The sequence below is a fragment of the Eretmochelys imbricata genome, chromosome 11 (genome assembly GCF_965152235.1).
Source record: "Eretmochelys imbricata isolate rEreImb1 chromosome 11, rEreImb1.hap1, whole genome shotgun sequence".
NCBI classification, from domain to species: Eukaryota; Metazoa; Chordata; order Testudines; family Cheloniidae; genus Eretmochelys; species Eretmochelys imbricata.
In genome coordinates this window covers 10915262-10942506 of record NC_135582.1, presented here as the reverse complement: position 1 = coordinate 10942506, position 27245 = coordinate 10915262, and the positions used below count along the sequence as shown (strand labels likewise).

Genomic DNA, 27245 nt, shown 5'->3' with positions numbered 1-27245 from the left:
ACAGCTGTAGATCCTCTCCAGTGCTAACAGGGTTTTTGTCAGCAAAACTAGTAAATACATGTCTCAAACACCTAGGGAGCAGATACATGGAGGAAGAAGGTACCATTTTGATGGTCAGTTCCCTATTACTTTACAGGGTTGGCAGGCCAAGTTCCCTATTTGCAGAGGACAACAGAAAATTGAGCAAAACCACACAGTATTTAGGAAAATGAACTTAAACAAACAAAAAAGTCAACCTCTTCCCTGCCCCCCCCCCCCCCCCCACACACTGATTTGTCTAATCTAACCAGAGATTGTTCTTAAATTCAGTCTAGAGGAAATGATGCAAGGCCCAGAAAAAACAGAGAGTGGCTCTAGCATCAAAGCAATGAGAGACTCTTAGCTATCATGTGGCACAGATACTATAGGGGACCTTATGACTGGAAATTTTGCACCGTATATCAAGCTAATTGGTTCTATATTCTGGGCAAGGGAGGGAATTCATTCAAAATGAAATAAACAAATGGCTGCTTTAACGGTAAGAAATGGTTTAATAGGCTAATCAGTCATTAGAAGCAAGCAAAATAAGGCTACAAACCATGATTCTTTTCCAGAAGAAGTCTCCCAGGCCTGCAATGACCAAAGGCTGCTAGAGATAAGTTTCAACATCACCAAAAAACACCACCACAACTACCACCACCAAACCCATCACCATAAACACACCCTCATTGTCTATCCCAGCAGCAAGGCCAAGAAAAATGAAATAGCTCTGAACCCTTTAAGGTGGTTGTGACACTCTGTACCTCAAATTAGCACTCTGGAACCCCCTTATTCACCAATGTTAGATGATTATGATAGGTTTTGTAAAACACATGCCTTGTGAGGTATCGTTTTAAAAGTCTTGATCTGTTGAACGTTAATAGCCTGTTGGAATGTATGCACTATAATTGTATGTGAAGTTATGAGGTATTGCTATATGTATTACTGAAATATGTTAGGAGACTGGGAGACACCCCCAGCTGGCCTTTCAGTAGCAACAAAGGAGCAAAAAGAAAAGGAGTACTTGTGGCACCTTACAGACTAACAAACTTATTTGAGCATAAGCTTTTGTGAGCTCACGAAAGCTTATGCTCAAATAAATTAGTTAGTCTCTAAGGTGCCACAAGTACTCCTTTGCTTTTTGTGAACACAGACTAACACGGCTGCTACTCTGAAACAAAGGAGCAGTTATCGCTGGCCAGACAGGTGTTAATAGCCCATCAAGAAGAATCCACGATCACAGAGGCTTCTCAGAGAAAGCACGTATGCAATCCACGTCACAGCAAGCTTTCTAGCAGCTGGAAGAGTACAGAAAAGAGAGACAATGACATCATCACTTGACCTGTCGCCTCCTTCTCTCCCCCAATCTCAACACCTGAAAGACAGACTTTGAACTAGGGAGATTGGTCCCTGGCTGGAAGGACCTTCCAGCTGAACTGTGAGCTGCCTGTAACGTCTGTTAGGGTGACAGACTCCTTAATTCAAATCTTACTTAGTTTGTTAAAGTCAGAATTTAGACTGCATTTCTATTTTTATTTCTTAGGTAACCAATTTTGATCTCTGTCTGCTACTTATAATCGCTTAAAATCTATCTCTGTAGTTAACAAATCTGTTTTATATTTTATCTAAAACAGCGTGTTTTTGGTTGAAGCGGTTGGGGAATCTCATTTCAGATTACAAAGGCTCATTCATGTCCACTTTCCTTTGTAGAAGTGGCGGACTTATTAATGAGCTTGTACTGTGCAAGGGGATCTCGACCTATAAGACAGTATATTTCTTGGGTGCAAGGCTGGGAGCCGGGGTGATTTTCTGGTGCCTTTGTAGTATCTAAGCACCTTGCAATCTTTTGGACTGTATTTATCCTTGTGACCCCCGGGAAGTAAGGAAAGTACTCTTATCCTCATTTTACAGAAGGGAAACCAAGGCACAGATAGGTTGAGGGACTTGTCCAAGGACACAGAGAAAGTTTGTGGCAGAGCAGAAAATTAAACCTGGGTCTAAGTCCCAGACTATCCCTAACAGTGGACAAACCTTCCTCTAGTCACATCAGTGTGCCCTGGGAACACTCAACAGATAAATCCCTTACTATTATACAACTGATAAAGGTTACGTACAGAAGAGAGACCATGGACTGTCTTTGATGCCCTGGTCCTTTTGATTAGCCACCCAAGTTTTACTGCACAACTTGGTGGCTAGGATTTTTACAATGTTCTGACTCTTATTTACATGATCTATCGCTATAAACTCGCATTGATTTTTTTTTTATCACCACAATCCCACCTACATTTTTCAAGAGCTCAAAAAAATCAATCGCAGGATTTTCATTTTACAGGTTAATGGTATTACTGCATTTTCAGGGACGCCTGTTCTAATGCATGTGACTAACTGCTGTACTAAAAGTTGGTGCTGTAATTAGTTTGATGGATATAATAGTGAATTGTCTACTGTGTAGTCTGCTCCCTTGGATTTCTTTTGTTGTTGGTTTTTAAAAACTCTGCAATATCAAGCACTTTATATTTCTAAATAAACACCCTTTGAAACATTTTGTTCATGTACTGTTTGGATTTTCTAAGGGGGCCTATCCTGATCCTACTGAAATCAGTGGCAAAACCTCAGCTGGCTTCACTGAGAGTAGGATAAGGGCCCAAGATTGTAGCTGAACCATTTACACTGTAGTAGAAGAGAGTCTACGAACTTCTGCTATACAGTAGCACCTTTCTCAGGGGTTTAGAATTCAGATGAAAAAAATTGATGAAAGCTGACATACTGAATTATTTGCCAGAGGGAACGTTTTAGTATACATTCCATAAAAAGCAATGCTCGAAAAGGACATTAATATTATTATGTAGTTAGGCACTCAAAAGTCAAGAAATGGTAAAATTAAGATGTTTGCTTCCCTTTCATCTACCAATAAGTTTCTTATATCAGCACTCCCCACCGTAGTTTCTGAGTGTCCTTGTGCGTTTGCATTATGATTCAAACTTTAAGCAATTTTGTCATTTCCAGACTTAGGAGTGTTTCACTTTGCAATTTAGAGGAGTCAACATGACTTTTGTAAAGGGAAAATTATGCCTCACTAATCTATTGGAGTTCTTCGAAGGGGTCAACAGACATGTGGATAAGGGTGATCCAGTCAATATAGTGCATTTGGACTTTCAGACAGCCTTTGACGAGGTTCCACACCAAAGGTTCTTAAGCAAGCTAGGCAATCATGGAATAAAAGGGAAGGTCCTCTCAGGGATCAGCAAATGATTAAAAGATAGGAAACAAAGAATAGGAATAAATGGTCAGTTTTCACATGGATAGAGATAAAGAGAAGGGTCTCCCAAGGATCTGTACTGGAACCAGTGCTGTTCAACATATTCATAAATGAGCTGGAAAACAGAGTAAACAGTGAGGTCACAAAGTTTGCAGATGATTGAGAATCACTCAAGATAGTTAAGTCCAAAGCTGAAGAGTTACAAGAAGCTCTCACAGAACTGGGCAAGAAAATAGCAGATGAAATTCAATGTTGATAAATGCAAAGTAATGCACACTGGAAAACATAATCCCAACTATACAGACAAAATGATGGGGTCTAAATTAGCTGTTACCACTCAAGAAAGAGATCTTGGAGTCACTGTGGATAGTTCTCTGACAACATCTGCTCAATGTGCAGCGGTAGTCAAAAAAGCTAACAGTGTTAGGAACCATTAGACAAAGGATAGATAAGACGACAGAAAATATCATAATGTCACTATATAAATCCATAGTATGCCCACACCTTCAGTATTACATGCAGTTCCAGTCGCCCCATCTCCAAAAAAAAAAAAAAAAAGATACATTAGAACTGGAAAAAGTACAGAGAAGGGCAACACAAATGATGAGGGGGATGGAACAGCTGCCATATGAGGAGAGATTAAAAAGACTGGGACTGTTCATATTGGAAAAGAGACGATTAAGGGGGGATATAATAGAGGTCTATAAAATCATGACTGGTGTGGAGAAAGTGAACAGGGAAGTGTTATTTACCCTTTCAGATGACACAAGAACCAGGGGTGACCCAATGAAATTAACAGGCTGCAGGTTTAAAACAAACAGAAGGAGGTACTTCTTCACACAACACAGTCAACCTGTGGAACTTGTTGCCAGATGGTATTGTGGAGGCAAAAAGTATAACTGAGTTAAAAAAATAATTAAATAAGCTCAGGGAGAAAAGGTCCCTCAATGGCTATTAGCCAAGATGCTTAGGGACGCAACCCCATGGTCTGGGCATCCTAAACCTCTGACTGCAAGAAGCTGGGACTGGATGACAGGGGATGGATCACTAGATAAATTGCCCTGTTCTATTCATTTCCTCTGAAGCATATGGCATCGGCCGCTCATGAAAGCCTGAAACCTGGGCTAGATGGACCATTGGTCTTACCCACTATGGCCATTCTTATGTTCTTATGATGTTATTTAAACAAGTTTTATGGATGGAAGTTCTCTTTTTCTTCTTCCTTTTTTCCCTTTTGAAATACATAGAAAGTCCCATCCCCTTTCCAGAGCCTTGTGAGATCTGCCCTGTTTCTACCCCCCCCCCAACCCCCCAGGATTGACACAGTACAAGGCAGAAGTTGCAGAGTAAATAAGGTGATGGTCCAGAGAAATCTTACCTCGTTCAAGGCTTTATCCAATTCTCAATGACGTCAATGGGAGCCTTTCCATTGACTTCAATGGGAGGTGGCTCAATCCCTCAGAGAATACTTTCTGAAGTGTGCATCATGCCACACACCTTTTCAGTCAGTGGGCTCATATGTACCCTTATCTAGTGTACATGGAGTGATGCCCTCTTACAAGATATGCAGACAACGAGACAAGGCTCTTGTGAATGCCTGCCTCATTCACTACAAACAATTATTTTACTCCAGTAATTTATTTTACTCTGCGGCAAATGTACCAGGCACAATACATCTTCGTTTCTCTCTCTCATGTGATTGAAGTTAAATAATGTTATACTTGGTAAAATGTATTACTCGTGTGTAAAATCCAATTTTCAAAGACTGAATTTCACCAGGAAACTCAAAAGGGACTTTCCCTGACTGAGGGAAACCAAGCCTGGAAAACATCAGCCTCAGAGTTCACATTTTCTGAAAGCTATGAATGACTGAAAACAGGAAATGCAAATAAACTCCAGGTAAAAAACTCCCCATCCTACACTGCAGAAAGTATGCCTCTGTAATTGACCCCCTGATGGCCAAAGTATCTGAGGTCTCTCTGTGTTTGAACGCCACCATCAGGCACCACTTTATTTAACTGATCCTATTTGGATCAACAGTGAGATGTGAACTCAAGACCTTCACAACTAAAAAGAATGAATCTTTACTATCGGAGCTAACAGACTAGTCCTCCTAGCTGGAAGTAGCAATGGACTCCAACTGCTTATGCAGGCCAGCCACTAGAGGGGAACAAAAGATCACACTTTCCCACCACGGGTTATGTACACAGTTTGGAAAGGTCTCCCCATTGCTCTCTATTTTGCCCTTATTAGTGAATTTAATGCTGGTGACAACTGCCACATGGAAGTTCTGTACTTCGCCACCGCATGAGACCAACATGGGAATGCTCCTTGAAGGATTTTCAAAGTAAGTTCTCAAGTGCACAGACATGAAGTGCACCTCAAGAAGTGAAGGATCCTTTTCACCTGTTCTTCATACAGAACTTAACAAAATATCTAACAAACAAAAATCTGTTTGCTCCCTCACCTGTGCACCAAACTGCACTAATTTAGAACAAAACCGCTGCCCTAGTACTGCTCGTCCTGATCAAATCACAGAGTACCATAAAAAAAAAATTAATGGGATGAGTTTGTATTTTATAAAGCCTGCTCACACTGCACTGCTAATGAGCTTCAACCTGTCCTGTAAGGACTGCTTTTAAGGCTACACAGTAAATCCAGTCTCCAGCCTCTTCAACCCTTGGCCCCTCTGCTGGAACTGCCAGAGAGGTACCAATTAGAGCTAACTACCATGGCAGCTGTTTTGTAAGGAGTCTCCAGAGCAAGTGCCCCTGGGAACCGGAAGGAAGATTTATTAATTCATTTAAAGTTCTAAAATCTGTTTGGGGGGTTGAGTTTTTGTTTTTGAAAGTAAGAAGTGAAATCTATTGTCCCAGTTCTTCACTCGCAGTAAGAATCAGAAGTAACTCCACTGAAGTCAGCAGGAGAGCACTAGACTCCTCTGTGTTTAGGATTCTGAGCCCTTTGCTCACATTGGGTTAATTGCTCAGCATTCGGAGTGCACGTGCACAGCCCGTCTCAAAACATTTTGGGCTTCACTGATTAAAAAGAAAAATATGGGCTGAGATTTTTCAGAGCCAACTGGGGGGATTTTGCCACACAGCTCCCACTACAAGTGAAAAGAACTGTGTGGCTAAATCACCTACTTGAAAAAACCTCTATCATGTAATTTATAGAGCTGGTTGGGGGAGGAATAAAGGGAACAGCACACCAGGAAAGTGTTTCTAAACAGGGGGAAAGGGAATTTCAATAAAACCTCAATGAAGTTCCAAAACTGGAAACATTTCTACCAGCTCTAGATTTGTTCTCACCAGACCTTCTGTTTATGATTAAACTGAGATGATGTGCATCACCAGCTGCATCTTTGTGGATATTGACATCCAGGAGATATGAAGAGTACTCCATATCTGCCCTGCTCACCAGAATGGGAAGAAGAATATGGCTCCTAAGGCAGAGAAACAGCAGCCACAGTGACTTTGCAATCACCAGGTCCTCTGCAACAGGTTAATCATATGCCTGAGTCAGCCCTGGAGAGAGGAGTGATCTGCTTGGAAGTGGGTTTAACGTGAGTTAGGCTTTGAGACTTAGAAGAGGTGGTTGTAATAATATTTTTTTCATTGTTTAATCCTAAAAACAGCTGGTCCAATTCTCCTCTCACTTCCACCAGTTCTGACTTCATCAGAGCTGACAGGGTGTGGGAAGGGAATCAGCCTTAAGTCCCTGCCCAGGCCACCAAACCACCATCAGGGAGTAACAACTTTCACTGCCCTAGCAACTGGGACTTGCTGCTGAATCTGTACTGCTTAATACACCCCAGGAGACGAGCGCTCAAGAGATCATTTCTACATGATGTAAAGGGAATGGTGACATTATTTTAAATGTTACCAATGTCACCTGGGTTAAGAAAACGTAATGAACAGTATCTCCTACGCATGAGATACAGGCGATTTTAAAATCCATTCCTGAATGGATTTTAATTTCAATTCAAGACGTTAAATGCCCTTTAGCAGCATTTCCATTGACTTATCAGAGGCTCAGACTTATATTGTATGAGACTTAATAGAGCTCGTGCTTCGGAGGGAAATACAGTGGGGGGGGAATAATTAAGTGTAGGAAAAAATGTGGGGAGCTTATATTATCCTTCGAGAAATATTGTCCAAGAGATTCCCCAGTTCCATTAGTTTGGTGATTATTTCTCCCCCACCCCTCCACCCTTTTTTTTTTTAGGAATTGTTTCACATGTGCCTCACCAAATTATTTGCCACAAGAGAGATGCAGGGTAAAATGTTCAAAAGTGCCTAAAGGAGTTAGAAGCCCATTGGGTCTTGACTTAAGTGCCCAACAACTTAGGAGTGTAACATATTACCAGCAGTCTAGACCTAATGGGCTAGATTTTCATGTTAGGAACCGAAATGAACCGGACAGATTTTTCAGAAGCGCTCAGCACACAGCTCTGCAGTCAACAGGAACAGCTGGATGCTTCAGAAAGGCCGGCCCCTTTCGTAGGTTCCTAAATATGGATTCAGGAGCCTAAATTTAGGCTCCTATTCTTGAAAGTCTTAACTCTGGGACTTTTCAGACCTTCTCTATTATAAATTGCACAGTTGCCTTTACATTATGGTGTGGAGGTGAGAGTAATAGCTCTGGCTGAAACCATTCAGCTCCAAAGCAAAGCTGTGCGGGCCCATGCTAACGAACTGTGAATGAAACACCCCCTGCTGTGAGGAGGAAGGCTTCTGGGACAGCATATTTCTGTATGATCAGCACTGGAACATGGAACAGCCAGAACAACAAAGAGAAATAATACAAGAGAAGATGTAAGTCTGTTTAAATGAAGCACGTTTTCACCCTTTCAGTGCAACACTGAGATGGAAGAATCAAAGTGCAGCCAGATTTAGTCCACAAGGAACTCACCACTCACATAAATAAATATCTATTTCTTTCGAGATAACAGATTCCAACTGTGCCACTCTATAGCTCAAAGCAGCACCCTGGAACCTGCAAATTCCCCACTGTCATATAATTATGAGATGTTTTGTACAAAGTACGACTTATGAGGTATCATTTTAAAAGTCTGACTCTGTTGAACATTAATATTCTGTTGGATTGTATGTGCTATCGTTGTATGTGAGGCTATAAAGCATTGGTGTACATGTTACTGAAATATGTTGTGAGGCTGGGAACACCCACAACCAGCCTTTCAGGTAAAACAATGGAGTAGCCAGACGTGTGCTGACGGCCCATTAAAGGGAATCTACTCTCCCAACAGCAAACCTAGAAGACTTTTCAGAGAGAGCACATAGACAATGGAGACTGCTTGACCAATGGGGGCAGACCCTCACGTCACAGCAAAAGATGGTTCCAGCAAGCTGGAAGAAACTGTAAAAGAAGGGAAGTGACATCATCATTCAGTCTCTCCCCCCCCACAACTCAACACCTGGAAACACATCTGGAGGACAAAAGACTGAACTGGGGGAGGGTGGTCCCAGGCTGAAAAATAGTCTCAGCCTGTGTATTGAAGATCTGTGACCTGTTTGTACCATCTATCAAGGTGAGATATTCCTTGATTCAAATCCTGTTTAGTTTGTAGAACTCAGACTGAGAATTTATTTTTTATTTCTTAAGTAACCAACTTTGATCTCTATGCTTCCTACTTATAGTCATTTAAAATCTATCTTTCGGTAGTTAATAAATCTGTTTTGTATTTTACCTAGAGCAGTGTGTTTTGGTTGGGGTGCTTGGGAAATCTCAGCTTAGTTTACAAAGGCGAGTGTGTGTCCTCTCCGCATTGAGGCAGGGGCGGACTGGGTAATGAACTTACAGTGGTCAGCCTCCTGACCAGTGCAAGACGGTACAGTACTGGGGTGCAAGGCTGGGAGCTGGGGGGAATTAGCAGAAGCCTCTCTTTTGTTGATCCATGAATGGCGGAAAGATCATTCATGTCCCCCTGCTTGTGAATGTCTGTGTAAGTGCAGCACCTGTCAGAGGTTTGTAGCTTGGCAACAGCATCACAGTGAGAGAAGGATACTCCAGCCTGGTTGGACAGAGGGCTCAGTGATCCCACAGTCCAGGTTGTACCCCGGGACCCCGTCACACCAATACAAAGATTTATATAGGGATTAAGGTAGAAGTATATCACAGTAATCCAGGATCATGGCAAAGCTGAAGGCATGTTAGCTAATAGTTACAGAAATGAATCAAAACATTTGAATGCAATGATACATGCCCTGCCTGGATGGTTAAGAGGTGGCCTTCAGATTCACACACCATGAAAGTGCACCTGACTGTTATTTACGGTTCCCCCATCCAAATTTTCAGATTAGCTGAACATCCTCTTGAGAGCTTTACAATGCAATTTGTTTTAGAAGGTTAAAAACCCTCCACTGTGCCTAAACTAACTCGAAAAATGAAAACCTAACCTTAGTCCTGGCTTACACTACAAACTTATGTTGGTATAATTAGATTGTTCAGGGGTGTAGAAAATCCACATCCCTGAGTGACATAGTTACCGACCTAACCCTCGCTGCAGACAGCGTTATGTCAAAAGGAGGGCTTCTCCCGCCAACACAGCTCTCAGGGAGGTGGAGTACCTATGCCAATGCATAGCAGCTTCACTAAGTGCTACAGCTGTGCAGCTGCAAGTGTAGACAAGCCCTTAGTGACTTGAAGCAGTGCACCTCCCTGCCCACTTATGCACCAAGTTTCAAAGCAAATCTAAGTTTTTATCCCCAGACTAGGCACAGGTTCATTAACTGGGTGCGTTAGCTGTATTGCCAGTGGTGGTCAATATATGCACCTGCTCCCACTGGACTGCACTAGTAGTATGGGTCTGCACTTGCCACAGAAGACTCTGTTCTGATACCATTACTCTAGCTGAGTAGCGCTTTACTCCACCATGGTCCAAATTACTTCAGTGGGGTTACTTGTGAAATAAGGTGCAAATCAGCATGATTAAAGATATTAGTCCCTGGGGACCAGATTCTATCATTAGTAGCTAAGGAGATACAATTGGCCAAATATATCCCTGGCAAAATGCCATGGAACTACAGAATTACATCATGGTGGAGTTTGGCTCAATAGAACGTTAAAAAAATACTTCTGTTTTCCTGTGGTCTCTTAATACTACGTCTATTAGTACTTTGGCTAGCTACGAAACTATAGTTAAAGCATCACTGCCATAATTCTGCCTCTACCAAAAGAGCTTGCACAGAGTATATCCAGAATTCCTGTCCTTTCGATTTTTTGTCTTCTCTCTTCTGAGACCAATGTGTATGTATTTTAAACGAAGACACATTCACTTCTTCTAAGTTTCCCAAGGTTAAAACAAATAATGATGAGATGTCCTTTGCCTTTACTGCATGTTCTGCTAGAGTAATTTATCTCCTAATATTCGTAAGGTGACTCCATTAGCAAATTTAAGAAGTGCCTGGAGAAGACCTTTTAATCATGGAGATAATGTTTAGGATAGCTGTCTGTTGTTAATTAGTTTGCATGCCCACCCTCTGCTGCTGATGCCTGGAGAGGATTTTTGTGACTGAGAATCTTTTACATCTTTGTAGGCTGGATTCTGCATGTATACACACCTATCTTTGGTAGGAATTTTCTGGATGTAAACAAGACACACCACGTCTTCTATGCCCCAAATAAAAAAAAGCTCTGTTTAAAAGGACTTATTCTAAGAGTAAACATGCTTTTTACTCCACGTTAGGCCAGGTGGGACAAATACTGACAGGGACCAATGGGAATAGAGTGACTGCACAACTGGGCCCCAGGTTCTTTTGATAATGTTACCCACGTGGCCTCCTTAAAGAGACAGGCCTTGCAACTTGGATTTTGCTGGAAAAGAACGTTCTAGATTGAAATCCCGGCTCCATTGAAGTCAACAGCAAAACTCCCATTGATTTGAATGGAGCCAGAATTTAAGTGCTAGTACCAGGCTTTCAACCCTTGAGCCAAGAACCCCCCAAGAGGGCTAAGATTTCGACCTTACAGCCAAAGACTGCTAACTGAGAACACGCTGCCTCCAGAACCTCCGTGGTGTTCAAATCTAGGTACATCAGAGCGAACATCCCAGCTGACTGCAATTGCCAGGAAGGTGCATACGAAGAGACAGGAGCTACGCCATACTGGGCTATATAGATTAAAATCACGATCCTGAATTGCACCCATAAACAAATTGGCAGCCAGGGCAATCTGCATAACAGTAGTGTTATATGCACTGGACGCAGAATGCCACTAAGTAAGCAGGCTACCACATTCTCCACTAGCAGAAGTATCTGGGTGGTCTTCAACTGTGCACCAAGTGATCTACCAAAATAGAGTGCCTCTCAGTAGTTCAACGTGCAGATAACACACAGCATGGAACATCATGGCAAGGCCTGCTCACAGCCTCCGAGACAACCCAAGATGTGCCAATCAAGCACCACCAACCTCAGGAGTCAACTTAAAATGTGCTCCAAATACTCTCTCATGGTCACTTTAGAGCATTCTGCTTGGACGAGTCCATAAAAGGAGCACAAAGGCAATGATCTGAGGCAAGATCCTCCATTTGCCCTACTCAAGATGAAAATTCAAGTAATCCAACCCACCTCAATTTATTTTAAGAAAAATAATTAACATTAAAATACCAACAATGCTACAGCACTTTAGGTTTTCAAAGCCCTTTATCAACACAAACTAACCAGCTGTCACCACACCCCTGGGAAGAACACAACTTCTGTTGTCTCTATTCTGGCAGACTGGGGAAACTGAGGCAGATAGGCACCAGTGACTTGCTCAAGGCTGCAAAGTGAAAAATTAGAGGCAATGGGATTAGGACTCAGGAATACCTGGCTCTCAGTTACATGCTCAATCCACTAGATCCCCTGCAGTGGAAGTGGGACAAGGCATGGGATGAGCTGAATATGAGGCGACCGCTTTGTAAAGTAATGAGTGTCCATAATATTCAACACATTAAGTTTTTCAACTGCAGTAAAAAAAAATAAAATAAAAGTCACCTCCAGCTCCTCACCTGTGTTCTGAACTTATGAACATTTCAAGCCAATTTTCTTTTAGGAGGGTCATTTTAAAAAAATCTGCATCTTGACATTCAGATTGTGTGTGTGAGAGAGACTGAGATGGAAATAACGCTCTTCTTATTTATAAACAGGAATTTGGATCAGACTACAGAATGGAAAATGCAAACTCACATGGTGCGTGGAACATCACTAGTACAGACGAATGCTCCTTTATAAACTTGTCAAAGTCTTCATCCGTCAGATGATAAACAGCATTCTCCTCATCTGCCCAGGGAGTCTCCGGGGCCTGTGGCTGAGGTGGCTGGGGACTATAAAACAAAACATACACAGCTGAGAGGAAGCTCTTCTGTGTTAAATAGCAATCATTTCAGCCAACCAGATTGCAGGAAATCAATCTGATTGTGCAAACACCAACGCACGACACACTAACCCCACCAAATGGAGTTCTGTAATTGGTTCCACTCTGAGCTGATAAGCACTGAAAACTAGATGGGGGGGGGGAATCCATCATGAGCAGAAGCTCGTAAAGATGGTGAAAATAGAAGGGGTAGAGTAGGGAGATAAACAGAAATGCTTTGTTATTTCATTAGAATATAAAATGCACTTTTTTAAACTACTTTTTTAGCCAGCTCAGCAGAATGCTACCTATTCTCCCAGCATTAGCCCCATTGCAGATGAAAGGAAAGCGGCGAATGTAAAACAGCCAGTCTAATAAACAGCCTCAGAACGCAGGTTGCTGGATTTAGCACTCCTATGCAGAGGTAAAGTGATGGGGGTGGTCTCAGGACTTTGTGCCAAGACTCTGTCTCTAGTGATCTATGGCTCCCATCTGAGTAGCTCCCAAATACTTATGGATTTATCCTCAACACCTCTGTGAGATAATACCAGCGCACCTTACAACTGGGCATTTATGCTCTGATTCAGCAAGGGACTCTGACACATATTAACCTCAAATACGTGACAAGTCCCACAGACTTCACTGGGATGCTCATTTGCTTCGAGTGAGGCACATGCCTACGAACTCTGCTGAACCGGAGTCACAGAGACTATGTGACTGCTCAGGGACACACACAAAGCCTATGGCAGAGCTGGGAACTGAACCCACATTTCATGAGTTCCAGTCCAATGCCTCACCCTGGAGATTATCCTTCTTCCCCTCCACAAATGTACACAAGAGATAGAAGGTGGCAGATGGCAGTTTATCATACTGGTGACTAAGTCAGCAGGAAGATCCCAATGGAAAAAGGTTAGAAGCTGCTATATGCAAATGAGACAACAATATGGGCATACTCAAAAGAAGACCTGGAGGAAACAGTAAACCAGCAGTGTGACCAGCTAAGCAGTCATGAGATGAAAACCAGCATCATTAAGACAGAGGGCATGTGGGTCAGTAAATATGCCACTAGAAAACTGGATAAAGAGATTAAAGGAGTACAACTTAATCAGACTCATCAGGTCGAGTGCTTTGGTGGCTGGATTACGGAAGACAGAGTTTGAACGTGAGATACAGTCCAGCCTGGGGAATGCTAGAAGAGCGTGAAATAACATCTCAGGTGTTATGTCTGACTAGCGTATGCCACTGAGACTGAAAGCCCAGCTGCATAGAACAGTGGTGCACTCCACAATGCTGCTGTGGAAGTATAACATTGTATAAGTATAACGTTGTATAAGGGGACATGCTGGATACATTGTATATGAGAGGGCATGCCAAAACATGTTACAAAGTATCTGAGGGAGCACACGTAGGGACAGTTAGCTTTTGAATGGAGAAGCAATTAAGATAGAGCCAGCACGTCTAAGAAGCAAGCATCAGAATGGAAGGTGTGAAGGGCAATTAGTTAAGTTAACTGGAAGCTGTTAAAGGAGATTGTTAAGGGTGGCAGGTAATTGAAGATACGTGACTGGTCTCAGGGATCTCGAAGGGTGGTGACTAAAATCTTTTTCTTCTTTTGTCTGTAACTTCTCTGTAACTTGTTCTCCAAAAAACTGTATAAATTAAAAGACACAAGCCCCACTCGGGGGGCTCACTTCTAAATGTATTAGCAGAGCAGCTTTGCTAATAAAACAGAGTGGTCTGATAAATTGTGAGTCTGAATCAAACTTTGACACTGCGGAAGCATGGGCAGTAAAGAGACAGCAGATGATGGAGTAATGGGAAGAAGGAAAAGTGACAGAAGTTGGAAGATGCAAAGAGCGGTACTAATTTGACATTTATTAAAACGCTGTTGATAATATGGTAGACACAAACACAGGAACATTTGGATCCAGACTTTATTGATGTTATAACCAGCTGAATTAAAAACATGGAACCAAACATCCTTAAAAACTTTAGCAAAGTTCAGAACTGGCTCATCTCTGATGGAAGCAGATTGCTATTTTTGATTAAAATGCATTACTGTTTCAGCTGCCTGGCACATGCAATGGGAAGTGGAGGATATAACTCATTTATCTTGTCTTGCTGTCATTTCTAGACAAAAAGATGGTTTAGTAACAGTAAAAAAGAGACAGACAGGGTAGTGGATTTTGCCTACATATACGGAGAGGTATGACCCAAGAATACCAAATATTACATAGTAAATTGGGATGCACCATGTCCTTTTTTTAGATCCTAGTAGTATCTAAGAACCTCAAATCAAGAATCAGGGCCCAATTGTGTGTGGCACTGTGCAGACAAATGAAGATGACAATGCCTGCCCAGAGAGTTCACAACGTAATTTGTAGAGAGAGCCCAACAGCAGGTCAAAACAGACAAAAGGAGAGGCGGTGGGTGAGGAGCTTCAGGTAACTGTAAAACAAAGGGTTTATTAGAAAAACCACTTGCCTAAACAGTGCTAGATGGGAGAGATTTGTGAGGTCCTGGCAGAAGTAGGGTTTAAAGAGGGATTTTTTTTTTTTTTTTTTTTTTTTTAAGAGAATCACATGGTGGTTTTAAGAATTTTGATGGGGAGTTTTTGTTCCCCATTAACGGGCAGAATTTTACCTGGTCTGCGAGAGGATCTGGCAGTTTAATTAATGAAGGCACTAGCTTAGCTTGTCAGCTCTCTGGGACAAAGACTGTCTTGGTGTTCTGTGTTTGTACAGTGCCTAGCAAAATGGGGTCCAAGTTCATGATTGGGGGTCTTAGATGCTGCAATAATAAAAATCATTAGCAATAGCAACGTAAGGAAATAACGAACATAAGGAAAGCAGTGTTGGAGGCCCATATAATCTATTTTAGGACCTAATTAGTAAATTAGGGAGAAGGAGTTCCACATGGCTGGCTCACTTAAAATTCTGTGTGCAAGTTAGTAAGGCTAGATAGCAGCAGAGAAGACACCTCAGTGCTTGGCTGAAATCTCATCTAAGCATCTGGGGCATGTTAAGGGGCAAGGCAAACCTAGTGGCTAAAAACAGTGGATGACAGAAGTCTGGAAGGGTTATCAAGGGCTATTTAAATGAAGAACTAGGGACGAGGGGAGTACTGTATTTCGGCAGTGGAGTGTCTGAGTGGGGCCCAACAGGAGGTAAAAAGAAGCCAGTGAGAGGAGCTAAGAACCTACTAAGACAGTTTGCATCTGGACCAATGCAGCTGAAAAAAGCGGAGCTTAGGAACCGAGTGTTAGAGAGAGAGAAAGAAAGAGGAAGAGATGGATTCAGTAATCAGTTGCGAGGAGTTGGGCCTGGTGGTAGTTACTAGGGAGGGGAGCATGAGTGGGCAACATCACTGAAGATCATTTATACAATGCCATTAATAAGACAGATGCATTGTATCATCAGGATAGGAAAGGCTGCAGAAGTGCTACAGCACTAGATGTACAGGATAGCTTCAAATGTATTAACCACGCAGCGTGCAGGGGGAGACTGTATGACTGCGGTTCCTCTACATCCTCATAAAAATGTCTTAAGGCTCAATAAGATAGCAGTCCACTCTCTCTGGGTGTCTATTAGAAAGATAAGAGAGGTCAAATATCTGCAGATTGATGAGGTAGAAGCCTCCAGAGTAAGAAACTGAAGTCTGGAGTAGGAAAGATGCTGGAATCCTACAAACTATTAAATCCTATCCTGAAGGAAAACAACTACCCTGGCTGACTCAATCCTTCCCCCGCACGCTTCGTGACCCCAAAAATCAAATTACTGTTTCCCCCCACCAGCATTTAGGACAGGCGACTGAATGGCCAAAAACTGAAAGCAAGTTTTTTGAGAAAAGGGGCGGGGGCAAGGCAACCCCTTGGAGGATATATTTATATTTCACAATTTTTTTGATATTTTCTACGGCTCACAAGTCTTTGCCGGATTCTCAGTATACTTGATGGATTGACCTACCACCAGCCACAACTCACATTCTGGTAAGGACACATCCCGGCTGTTCTGCACTGTCAGAATACAAAATGGCCTGTACCAAAGTAGCTCCCTAATGTGAGAGATTCTGTTGCAGTGGCTTTCTTTAACCTCAAACCATCTTATTTCAGAAGTTATACACACAAACACACACACACACACCCCCTCACTCATGCTTGAGGCAACTAAAGCAGGGAAATTTGGACTCAGGTCTGAGCAATCCCGACATCTGGAGCTAGGATATTAGAACCAAGAGCTGGTGTGGGCACATGTATAGGGTACGCATTTTCACCGATTGCTTCACCCCATTTCTGTTTCATAAAGGAAGCCACTTTCCTCTCTCTCCACTTACAGACATAGCCTAAGAAACAGATATTGCAAAGAGCAGGATCAACCTGAGGTGAGTTATTTGCTGAGAGTTTTCAATTACATATGTGCCGTATATTTAAAATACGTATGTCTTGAAGCTGTTCAATTACACTTTTAAGCCCTGGCCATAGCATTTGGCTACTTGTACTGCAGATCGCTCTGTGTAATATCATGTTGAGCATGTGATAGGCTCACACTATATACAATTTTAATTGCAACATCAATTACTGGCAAAATCCAAGTGTTTTTAATCTCTACATGTGATTTTTTAAAAATTATATTGATTACAAAAGAGGGGCAAGAAAGCTTCTGCACAGATTGTCTTTTGAGAAACTATTAAGCATGTAGTGAAAATTAAGTGAGGACAAACAGCTGTCTTTAGCCAAAGCCCACAGTGGCTTGTTAACAGACATCATCATTGGAAAGAGCTTGCAGCTGTTCTGCTTTGCTTCCAGTAGCAGTGTTCACGAGTTGTCATGGCACTCATATAAAAGCATTACACATTACAGGGATTATCTGGATGTAATGTGGGCAGACTGAAAAAGCACCAAACGTCTAAGGTTTCACATGTGGTAGCCAGGTGATAACTCACATCCTTCCAGGCCTGAAAGGCATAAAAGGTACAGGTGATGAAGTCATATATCCTTGCTCTAAGGGAGCTGCTGTCTTACTCATTCAATGTTGATGACTTCATGGACTGAAAGAGGCTTACAGACCAAAGCCAAACTTCTCTTTGATTCACACGGTAGGGCTCAAGCCAACCTCAGCGTCCTACGCTCCCTAATGCAGATTTCCCATTGATGTGAATGGGCATGCTGCCAAGGCTCCGTTCTACGGTACCAGTGTACTGAAGTATCAGCAAGTCCAGGCCAAATGGCCTACTGCTGTGAATGCCCCAAGGTCCCCACACCTCAAGTGTAGCGAACAGATGAAGGGGAGCGAATGAAGAGGGAGGCGAAGATTTTCTATTCAGGAATCGACCAAGATTTGGAAAATATGGTGCTGGAGAACATATTGGATGAGGGAAGGCAAAGGGAAAAGTGCTGACTGTCTCAAATTTTGATAAAATCCATGGGCTAGGTCCTCAGCTGCTGTAAACTGGCGTTCTAGTCTGTTCTATGTAGGTTCTTGTGTCTTCCTCATCACCACAGTATCTGTGCGATGTCCAGTAGTTCCACTGACATCACTGAAGCTACGCCAACATACACTAGCTGAAGATCTAGCCAAAACGTGTGTTTAAAAAATTTATAGTGACTCAACTATGCTTCCCACAAAGCTCCAACAAGCCAAAAAATATTTAGCATGATATAAGCCCTGCCACTAGCAAGGCAGAAAACCCAATATCCATCATAGGGATCATGGCCTCATTTTTCAAAAATTACTAGTGATTTGGGGTGCCTTGACTTTTGGTGACCAACAGGAGACATCTTAAAGGGGCCCGTCGTTTTCAAAAGTGCTGAGGCACCCAGCTTCTGAAAATCAGGCCCCTTAAAAAGGTGTCTCAAGTTGGTCACTAAAAATGGAAACATCCAAAATACTTGAAAATTTAGGCTCACATTTTCAACTGGAATTGAAACCCAAAGATCAGCACACCTTTTTGTCTGCAGCAGACAGGTCACAGACCACCTCATACTAGCAACACACTGCAACTGTAAAATACAAGGCATGCATGCTGAAAACAAACATGAATCAGAGTTAACCTGTAACAGTTCAGTCAACATCAGTGGTGTGGTTTTATTCGGTCTTTGGAGAGGAGGAAGTGTGGGAGGGAGGAAGGGGACTGGATTGTTTTGTACCGTACATAAAGTTCAATGCCTTACTTTTGCAGCCACTCTGCTATATCCTTTGCAGTAGCCCCATAGTTCTCATAGTGGAACAGGAACTTTCCTTTCCTATTAATGCAACAAAATGTGATTTAGTCCCTGTGCTGGAAAATAAGGAGGAACATGAAATTATGATTTAACATATGATTTCTAAAGAAGAAGTAAAAAGGACTGACTCAAAGTAGCAGATGGTAGGGTATCCTCGGACATTGTATTCTTCCTTTATCTTTTCAAATTCAGCTGAGTGGACGTTCATCCCTGCAAGTACCTGCAAGATCAGATCAGAACAGAACCATTTGTTTCTTTGCCCTCCTGCTATTCCCAATAATACAGGACATCACTGCAAATTCAAAACAAGAAACAAACTGCCCAGACTAACAGTCCTGGACAGATTTTGATTGTGCTCATTTTACTGCAAAGCCACAGAGACATCACTGAAGTCAGTGGAATTACTCTGGTTTTGCTTTGATGGACGAGAGATCAGAGCCTGCCTACTATATACAGCTTGTAAAGAAACATTCCAGTTAGCTTATTGCTTTTCCTTGTTTTCTGCTACAATTACTCATATTTATATGCACCATCTAATAGAAGTACCCAAAGGGGACTTGTTCTATAGAATTACTGATGCCATCTCCGTATATTTACATTTCAAGTGGCAGGATGAACAGGTTTATTCTGTTTCTTAAGTACTAAAGCTCAGGAAGCATGCAGACATTAGCTAGGATACAAGCAGTTCTAGCCCCACGTCTTTGGCTTCCACTTGGGCAGCCAGTTTAAAGTCTCACCTAAAGGCCAGAAAACCCAATTGCTTGAGCAGTGGCTTTGTTGTTTAAAAAGGCACTCGGGGTAGGGTGGGGGGTGTATAAATCAACATTGCTGCAATTTAAAAATACAGCTCACTTTCATTTTATGCAACAGGAAAGGAGTCCTTCCTCAGAGGCTTCCAGAAATGGGTTTGGGCTCTGAGCTGCATGAATCTCTTTAAACAAACAAAGCCACCCTCATCCATCCTCACTTTGAATCACAGAAATGTAGGGCTGGGAGGGACCACAAGAGGTCATCTAGTCCAGCCCCCTGTGCTGAGGCTGGAGTAAGTATACATCCATTATAACCAATGCCTGGCAAGGGGGTGGCCTGCCTTTTGATACCAAATATCCATGATGTCTAGAAACAACTCACAGTGCTTACATGCTTCATAAATGTGAACTCAGCCTCACAATCCCCCTGTGAGGCAGGTGAGCATGATACCCATTCTACAGATGGGGAAACTTAGGCACAGAGACACCAGTGAGTCAGTGACAAAAAATGGACACTAGGACTCAGGAGTTCCTGGCTCACAATTCTGTGCCCTAACCAACAGGCCATACTACCCCTCATGTACTTTCAAAACACAGGAGAGTAGTGGATGGGACTGACTATGCATTTCTGTGGGTATGGGACTTACACAGAGGTCACCTCACAACTTGGAGGTACAATTCCAAGATTTACTCCATTTTAATGGCATTGACGGTTTAAATCATTTTAGCACCAGGGGCTTAATCCAAACCCCTCTGAAAACAGGATTTTCTCTTTCCAGCTGAAATACCACATCAGAATTTAATACCAGTTTCCTGACTGCAGCAAACTGCATGGACTAAATGTGCTCAGAGCCAGCTGGAAATAAATCTTCAGTACAAAATCCTCACATGAAGGTCAGTCAGCATTTACTCAGAATGTACTGGAGAGTTACAAAAGGAGACATTTTTGTCTCTTTTCCTCCACACCTACTCCAGCAAACTCAAAGAGGCAGATTAAAGGAGCAGGCCTTACATCAGCCTTCTGTTCATTTTACTTTTATACATTTTCTTTGAACCACCAATGACCGATTTTACTTGATCCCTACAGGTTCTGGACCTGATTCTCCATGTCTCATGTTGTCATTTACACACATGCAGAGTAAGTGTAACAAGCTACCAAATCATAATGGTAACTCTGCATGGTATAAATGACTATACAGGCCAAAGGAGTGGAGAATTAGGCTGATTAATTACATTTCTTCTGAGGGTCAAGCTGCCAAAGCTCTCACTTAAATAGTAAGCGACACGAGCTCAGAAAACTCCATGACTCCACAAGGACGTTCCTGGGGCCAGCTAGTGTTAACTGTTGTCGTTCCACTGACTTCAATTAAGATACAATCATTTACACAAGCTGGGGATCTGGCCCTTGGTTTTCAGGGACACATGATCACTCTAAGCGAACGGTTTATGTCCCATGGACATTAATGGGAGCATGAAGTGATGCCAAATTTGCCATAATATATGCTTTAAGAATTCCAAGAGAAAGATGAGATCAAAACTTCCACGCAATGTGTAATCTTTGGTATTTTAAAACCTTCCTGGATTTTGCTGATCCCATGCAATAAAGTAAAACACGACATGCGCAACACAATAACCTCCAAGAAAGGTTTCGGAGTAGCAGCCGGGTTAGAGACTAACAAATTTATTAGGGGCCTTCTTAAGCAAGTACCTGATAGCAATGGGAACTTAAACATGTGCTTAAGTGCTTTGCCAACCTGGGATGCTTTGCCGAATTGGGGCCAGAGGGTGACAGTTACAGGAATTCACAGTTATTAACTGGAATTCACCCCGATTGCAGGACAAAGATACCCCATTCAAATTGTGAGCTGGTCTTTTCCCTTTTGCACTGTTGTGCAATTTAATGTGAATTATGAACCTACTTTAACAGTGAAAATGTCATCTAGCTTTCCTCTTGGCCACAGCACTGACAGCAAAAAGACCAGACTCACAAGCAGAATACAGTAACCAATGTCACGTACAGTTCACCTTTTCATTTTTACAACTTATTAAATAGGCAATTATTTTATTTTATATTTTCATGCTTTCTCCTAGCAATAATGGCCTCAGAGCCTGGCATTTCCTGGCAGTTAATGACTGGTTGGGTTAAAAGGCCAAACACTCACCTTACCCAAGCCAGTCACAAACTCCCAGGAAACACCTCACCCAGAGGCCATTATTGCTTTAAAGTACACAATGGAAAAACTGGGACGTGTGCAGTATAATTAAAAGTCCACTTAATTTTAGAAATGGTGAAATATATATGGAAAAAGTTAGATAATAGAGGAACGTTAATCCATGGAAAACTGGGTTTGAATTTAGACCAAAGGACTGAGCTTGTGTGTGGAAACAGCACCTTCTACAGCAGTGGTCTCCAACCTCTTTACACCCAAGATCACTTTTTGAATCAACAGCAACGCAGGATCTACCCCGCCCCTTCCCCGAGGCCCCGCCCCACTCACTCCATCCCACCCTCTGTTGCTCGCTCTCCCCCACCCTTACTCACTTTCCCCAGGCTGGGACAGGGTGCTGGGCTGTGGGAGGGGTGGGGGCTCTGGGCTGGTGTCGAGGGGTTCGCAGTATTGGAGGGGGCTCTGGGCTGAGCCTGGGGCAGGGGGCTGGGGTGCAGGAGGAGGTGCAGGGTGCAGGCTCTGGGAGGGAGTTTGGGTACAGGAGGGGGCTATGGGCTGGGGCAGAATGTTGGGTACAGGGTGATGGCTCTGGGAGGGGGCTCTGGGAGGGGCTTGGGTGCAGGAGCGGGTTCGGAGTGTAGGAGGGGAGAGGGGGTGCTGGCTCTGGGAGATGGCTCAGGGATGGGGGTTGGGGTGCGGCCTCCCACCAGGCAGCACTTACCTCCAGCGACTCCCGGTAGGCGGTGGGCACAGCAAGGCTAAGGCAGGCTCCCTGCCTACCCCAGCCCGGGAGGCAGGCCGGGGGGGGCGCAGGGCCCACATGGCTCCGCATGCTGCCCCTCTCTGTAAGCGCCATCCCCACAGCTCTCCCGGCCAATGAGAACTGCAGGGGCGGTGCTTGCAGGCAGGAGCAGGGAGTGGAGGGAGACCCCTGTCCCCCCTCGGGGGCTGCGGTGGCCACTTCCGGGAGTGGCATGGGGCCATGGTAGGCAGGGAGTCTGCCTTAGCGGCAACCATGCTACACCACCAGAGATCACAGTCGACTGGGAGATCCTCTAGGATCAACCAGTCGATCGTGATCGACCGGTTGGTGACCACCGATCTACAGAGAGTTGCCAGATCAAGACTTAATTCTTAGCTGAATCTGTGCAGAGAGGCCCCCTGTGCCAACATGAAGTCCCACTGACTTCAGCACCTTTCCACCCAGCCCAGGTGTCTGCTTGCATGGAGCTTGTTGTGGTGTTGGGACCGCAGCATTCAGTCTCACAGGGTTATTCAGATGGCACTCCTGAAAGATTGTTCTAAAGAGCAGAAGGAAATGATCAAATGTCAGGGAGCCCTCCAGCACTGGTTACACATGTGGATCCTTATGTATCTCATTCCTGTATACCTGAAGTCCCGAAGCAATACAATTCACCTGTCCTGCCAGACAAGGGTGTCTTGTACAGAGGAACCTAGTGTTAATTCAGTGGAACTCACACCGTAGGACAGGTGGAATTTTAATGCTCTTCAGCCATACCAGAATTCTTATAAAAATACCTTCCAGGGTAGTACTCTCCCCTTAAGAAATGCAAGCAAACCTCAGTGAAAGTAGCCCTAAGCAAACAAGCATTTAACACATGCGTCTACAGAGTTTCAGAACAGCTACTTGGGGGAGCATGCAAGTGTGAGGATTTTTAATGCTCACAAGATATACTGACTGGAACGGCCCTGCCAATGAAACTCAAGGCTTCAACCTCTCTGCTCTGCCACATGCAGCCTCTCTGGGGCATAGCCTGCCATCTGTGACAACCTGAATGATGACACACTGTTAGGAGGAACCCAAACTCTGCTTAAACTCTGCTCTAATCCAAATTTCCTTCAGTCATTTTCCTTTGCCTCCCACGAACGCAGATCCTCTCTGAATTTCTTTGCTATATGTACATAAAATCTTGACCCAAGCATTCCCTGTGACTTATTTGAGGATGTCAAGTAGGGGGAAAGCAGTCAGTGTGATATATCTTGATTTTAGTGAGGCTTTTGACACAGTCTCACATGACATTCTCATAAACAAACTAGAGAAATGTGATTTCAACAAAATTACTACAAGGTGTGTGCACAACTGGTTGAGAGACTGTACTCAGGGAGTACTTATCAATGGTTCGTTATCAGACTGGGAGGGTGTATCTATCAGGCTCCTGTGGGGGCCAGTACTCAGCTCAATACTATTTGATATTTTTATTAATGACTTGAATAATGGAGGGGTGAGTATGCTTATAAAATTTGTAGATGACACCAAGCTGGGAGGGGTTGCAAGCATTTGGAGACAAAATCATAATTCAAAATTACCTTGACCAATTAGAGACTTGGTCTGAAATCAACAAGATGAAATTCAATATAGACAAGTGCAAAGTACTACATTCAGGAAGGCAAAAAATCAAATGCACAACTACAAAATGGAGAATAACGGGCTAGGTGGTAGTACTGCTGAAAAGGATCTGGGGGTTAGAGTGGATCACAAATTGAATCTGCTGCAGTTGTGAAAAAGGCTAATACACCCCAAAATGATATTAACAGGAATGTCATATGTAAGACATGGAGGAATTGTCCTGCTCCTCTCAGCACCGGTAAGGCCTCAGCTAGAGAACTCTGTCCAGTTCTGGGCACCACACTTTAGGAAAGACGTGGATAAATTGAAGAAAGTCCAGAAGACAGCAACAAAAAATAATAAAAGGTTTAGAAAACCTGACCTATGAGGAAAAGCTAAAAAAACTGGGCATGTTTTGTCTTGAGAAAAGACGACTTAGGAAGGACTGATAACAGTCTTCAAATGTGTTACAGGTTGTTATAGACAGGATGAAAATCCATTGTTCGCTATGTTCACTGAAGGAAGGACAAGACATAATGGGCTAATTTGCAGCAAGGGAGATTTAGGTTAGATTAAAGCTTTCTACGTATAAAAGTAGTTAAGTTCTGGAATTGGCTTCCAAGGGAGGTTGTTGAATTCCCATCATTGGAAGTTTTTAAGAACAGGTTGACAAACACGTGTCAGAGAAGTTCTATGTTTATTTGGTCCTCCCTCAGGTGCACAGGGCTGGACTTAATAACCTCTCAACATCCGTTCCGGCCCTACATTTCTATGATTTTATGATCAATGCTAAATTTTATTGGTGTAACAATTTTATTGATGTAACATATAACCCACCTATGGAACTCACTGTTGCAGGATATTACCAATGTCAGTACTTTAATGACATTCTAAATATGATTGCTATGAATACGAACATTATCTGCAGTTATAAAAGTTAAGGTAAAATTACAAGATCAATCCATCCTCATCCTTCATGACACAGAGCTTCATCATCAGCTGCAGTCAGGAGGAATTCGCCCTCCCACCAGAGTATGATTCCCTGCTATAAAACTAGGTGTATTATAAGAATTTAAATGTCTCTCTGAAGCATCCAGTTTTGGTCATTCTCAGATTATGTCCACACTGCAACAAGAGATGTGACTGCAGCTCAGATGGACATACCCACGCTAGCTTTAATCTAGCTACCTCATTAAAAATAGCACAGGCTAGCTGCCCAAATGCAATCCCACCCAGGACCTTGGGTACGTACTTGGTCACCACCCACGTTGCCATGGCTTCACTGCTACTTTAATGAGCTAGCTCGATCAAAGCTTGCTCAGGTACGTCCACACGTGGTGCAATTCCACCTCCCATTCCAATGCAGATGTACCCTCATAGACAGGACACCACACTAAAGGACTATTAGACTCTAATCCCACAAACTCTTCCTTAAACTTTACTCACATGACCAGCCCCATTGAAATCAACAGGATTACGCACATACACTTACTTAAAGCTAAGTGTGTGGGTATGTGGGATCAACACAATAGCCTGTTCTGGCAAGAAGAAAAGGAGTACTTGTGGCACCTTAGAGATTAACAAATTTATTTGAGCATAAGTGAGCTGTAGCTCACAAAAGCTTATGCTCAAATAAATTTGTTAGTCTCTAAGGTGCCACAAGTACTCCTTTTCTTTTTGCGGATACAGACTAACATGGCTGCTACTCTGAAACCTGTTCTGGCAAGAGTCACATTTTGTATAGGAGGTAAATGAGTAAAATCTTGTGATCCACAGGACAAAAATCAAGGCCAAACATTGTGAAAGGATTTGGAGTTGGGTTTGGGTTTTTGTTTTGTTTTTTTTGGAGTTGCTTAAAATATTTCTCCTCCAACCTGAAATCAGTTAAAATTTCCTGCTTCAGTTAATATGTATATAGTCAAATACTCAGATGATAAACTTAAGGTTTTTTTGTTTTTGACATTTGTACATCTTGTCATCCTCTCACTTACATATGTGCCCTTCAGTTCTGTGGCTGCCTGCTGGTAAGATGGCATCATTCTCTTACAAACACCACACCCTGGTGAAAAGGGGGGGGGGGGGAAAGACAAGGCAAATCATATATCAGTAATGACACTACTTCATACATTAAATCTAGCACATCAAAACAGTGAAAGATTAAATGTTTTCTGAAAAACAGCTTCAGATCTCAAAACATTCTAAAGAACACTGAGATAAAAAAATAAAATAACTTTTTATTCCTTACCTACTTTACTAAACCCCTGAGATTATTTAACATCTCTAAGAGAATTACCTTTTTTGCCATTTGGGTTTGGCTTTGCATTTCACTCATCCAAGTCAGTCAATTTCATACTCAAAAAGAAAAGGAGTACTTGTGGCACCTTAGAGACTAACCAATTTATTTGAGCATGAGCTTTCGTGAGCTACAGCTCACTTCATCGGATGCATACCGTGGAAACTGCAGCAGACTTTATATACATACAGAGATCATAAAACAATACCTCCTCCCACCCCACTGTCCTGCTGGTAATAGCTTATCTAAAGTGATCATCAAGTTGGGCCATTTCCAGCACAAATCCAGGTTTTCTCACCCTCCACCCCCCCACACACAAACTCACTCTCCTGCTGGTAATAGCCCATCCAAAGTGACAACTCTCTACACAATGTGCATGATAATCAAGGTGGGCCATTTCCTGCACAAATCCAGGTTCTCTCACCCCCTCACCCCTCTCCAAAAAACACACACACAAACTCACTCTCCTGCTAGTAATAGCTCATCCAAAGTGACCACTCTCCAAGTTTAAATCCAAGTTTAACCAGAACGTCTGGGGGTGGGGGTAGGAAAAAACAAGGGGAAATAGGCTACCTTGCATAATGACTTAGCCACTCCCAGTCTCTATTTAAGCCTAAATTAATAGTATCCAATTTGCAAATGAATTCCAATTCAGCAGTTTCTCGCTGGAGTCTGGATTTGAAGTTTTTTTGTTTTAAGATAGCGACCTTCATGTCTGTGATTGCGTGACCAGAGAGATTGAAGTGTTCTCCGACTGGTTTATGAATGTTATAATTCTTGACATCTGATTTGTGTCCATTTATTCTTTTACGTAGAGACTGTCCAGTTTGACCAATG

At 42.8% G+C, this 27245-nt stretch overlaps 1 protein-coding gene across 1 annotated transcript in view; it reads right to left on the bottom strand.

Annotated features, from left to right (window-relative positions):
- The window catches only part of PDIA5 (protein disulfide isomerase family A member 5), a 128633-nt gene that overhangs the window by 47290 nt on the left and 54098 nt on the right, over positions 1–27245 (bottom strand). The window contains exons 8-11 of the mRNA XM_077829947.1: positions 26107–26174; positions 18980–19071; positions 18801–18872; positions 12466–12602 (exon numbers count right to left, since the gene is read on the bottom strand). Of these exons, the coding sequence (XP_077686073.1) occupies positions 12466–12602; positions 18801–18872; positions 18980–19071; positions 26107–26174 (369 nt within the window). The remainder of the gene's footprint in view (positions 1–12465; positions 12603–18800; positions 18873–18979; positions 19072–26106; positions 26175–27245) is intronic.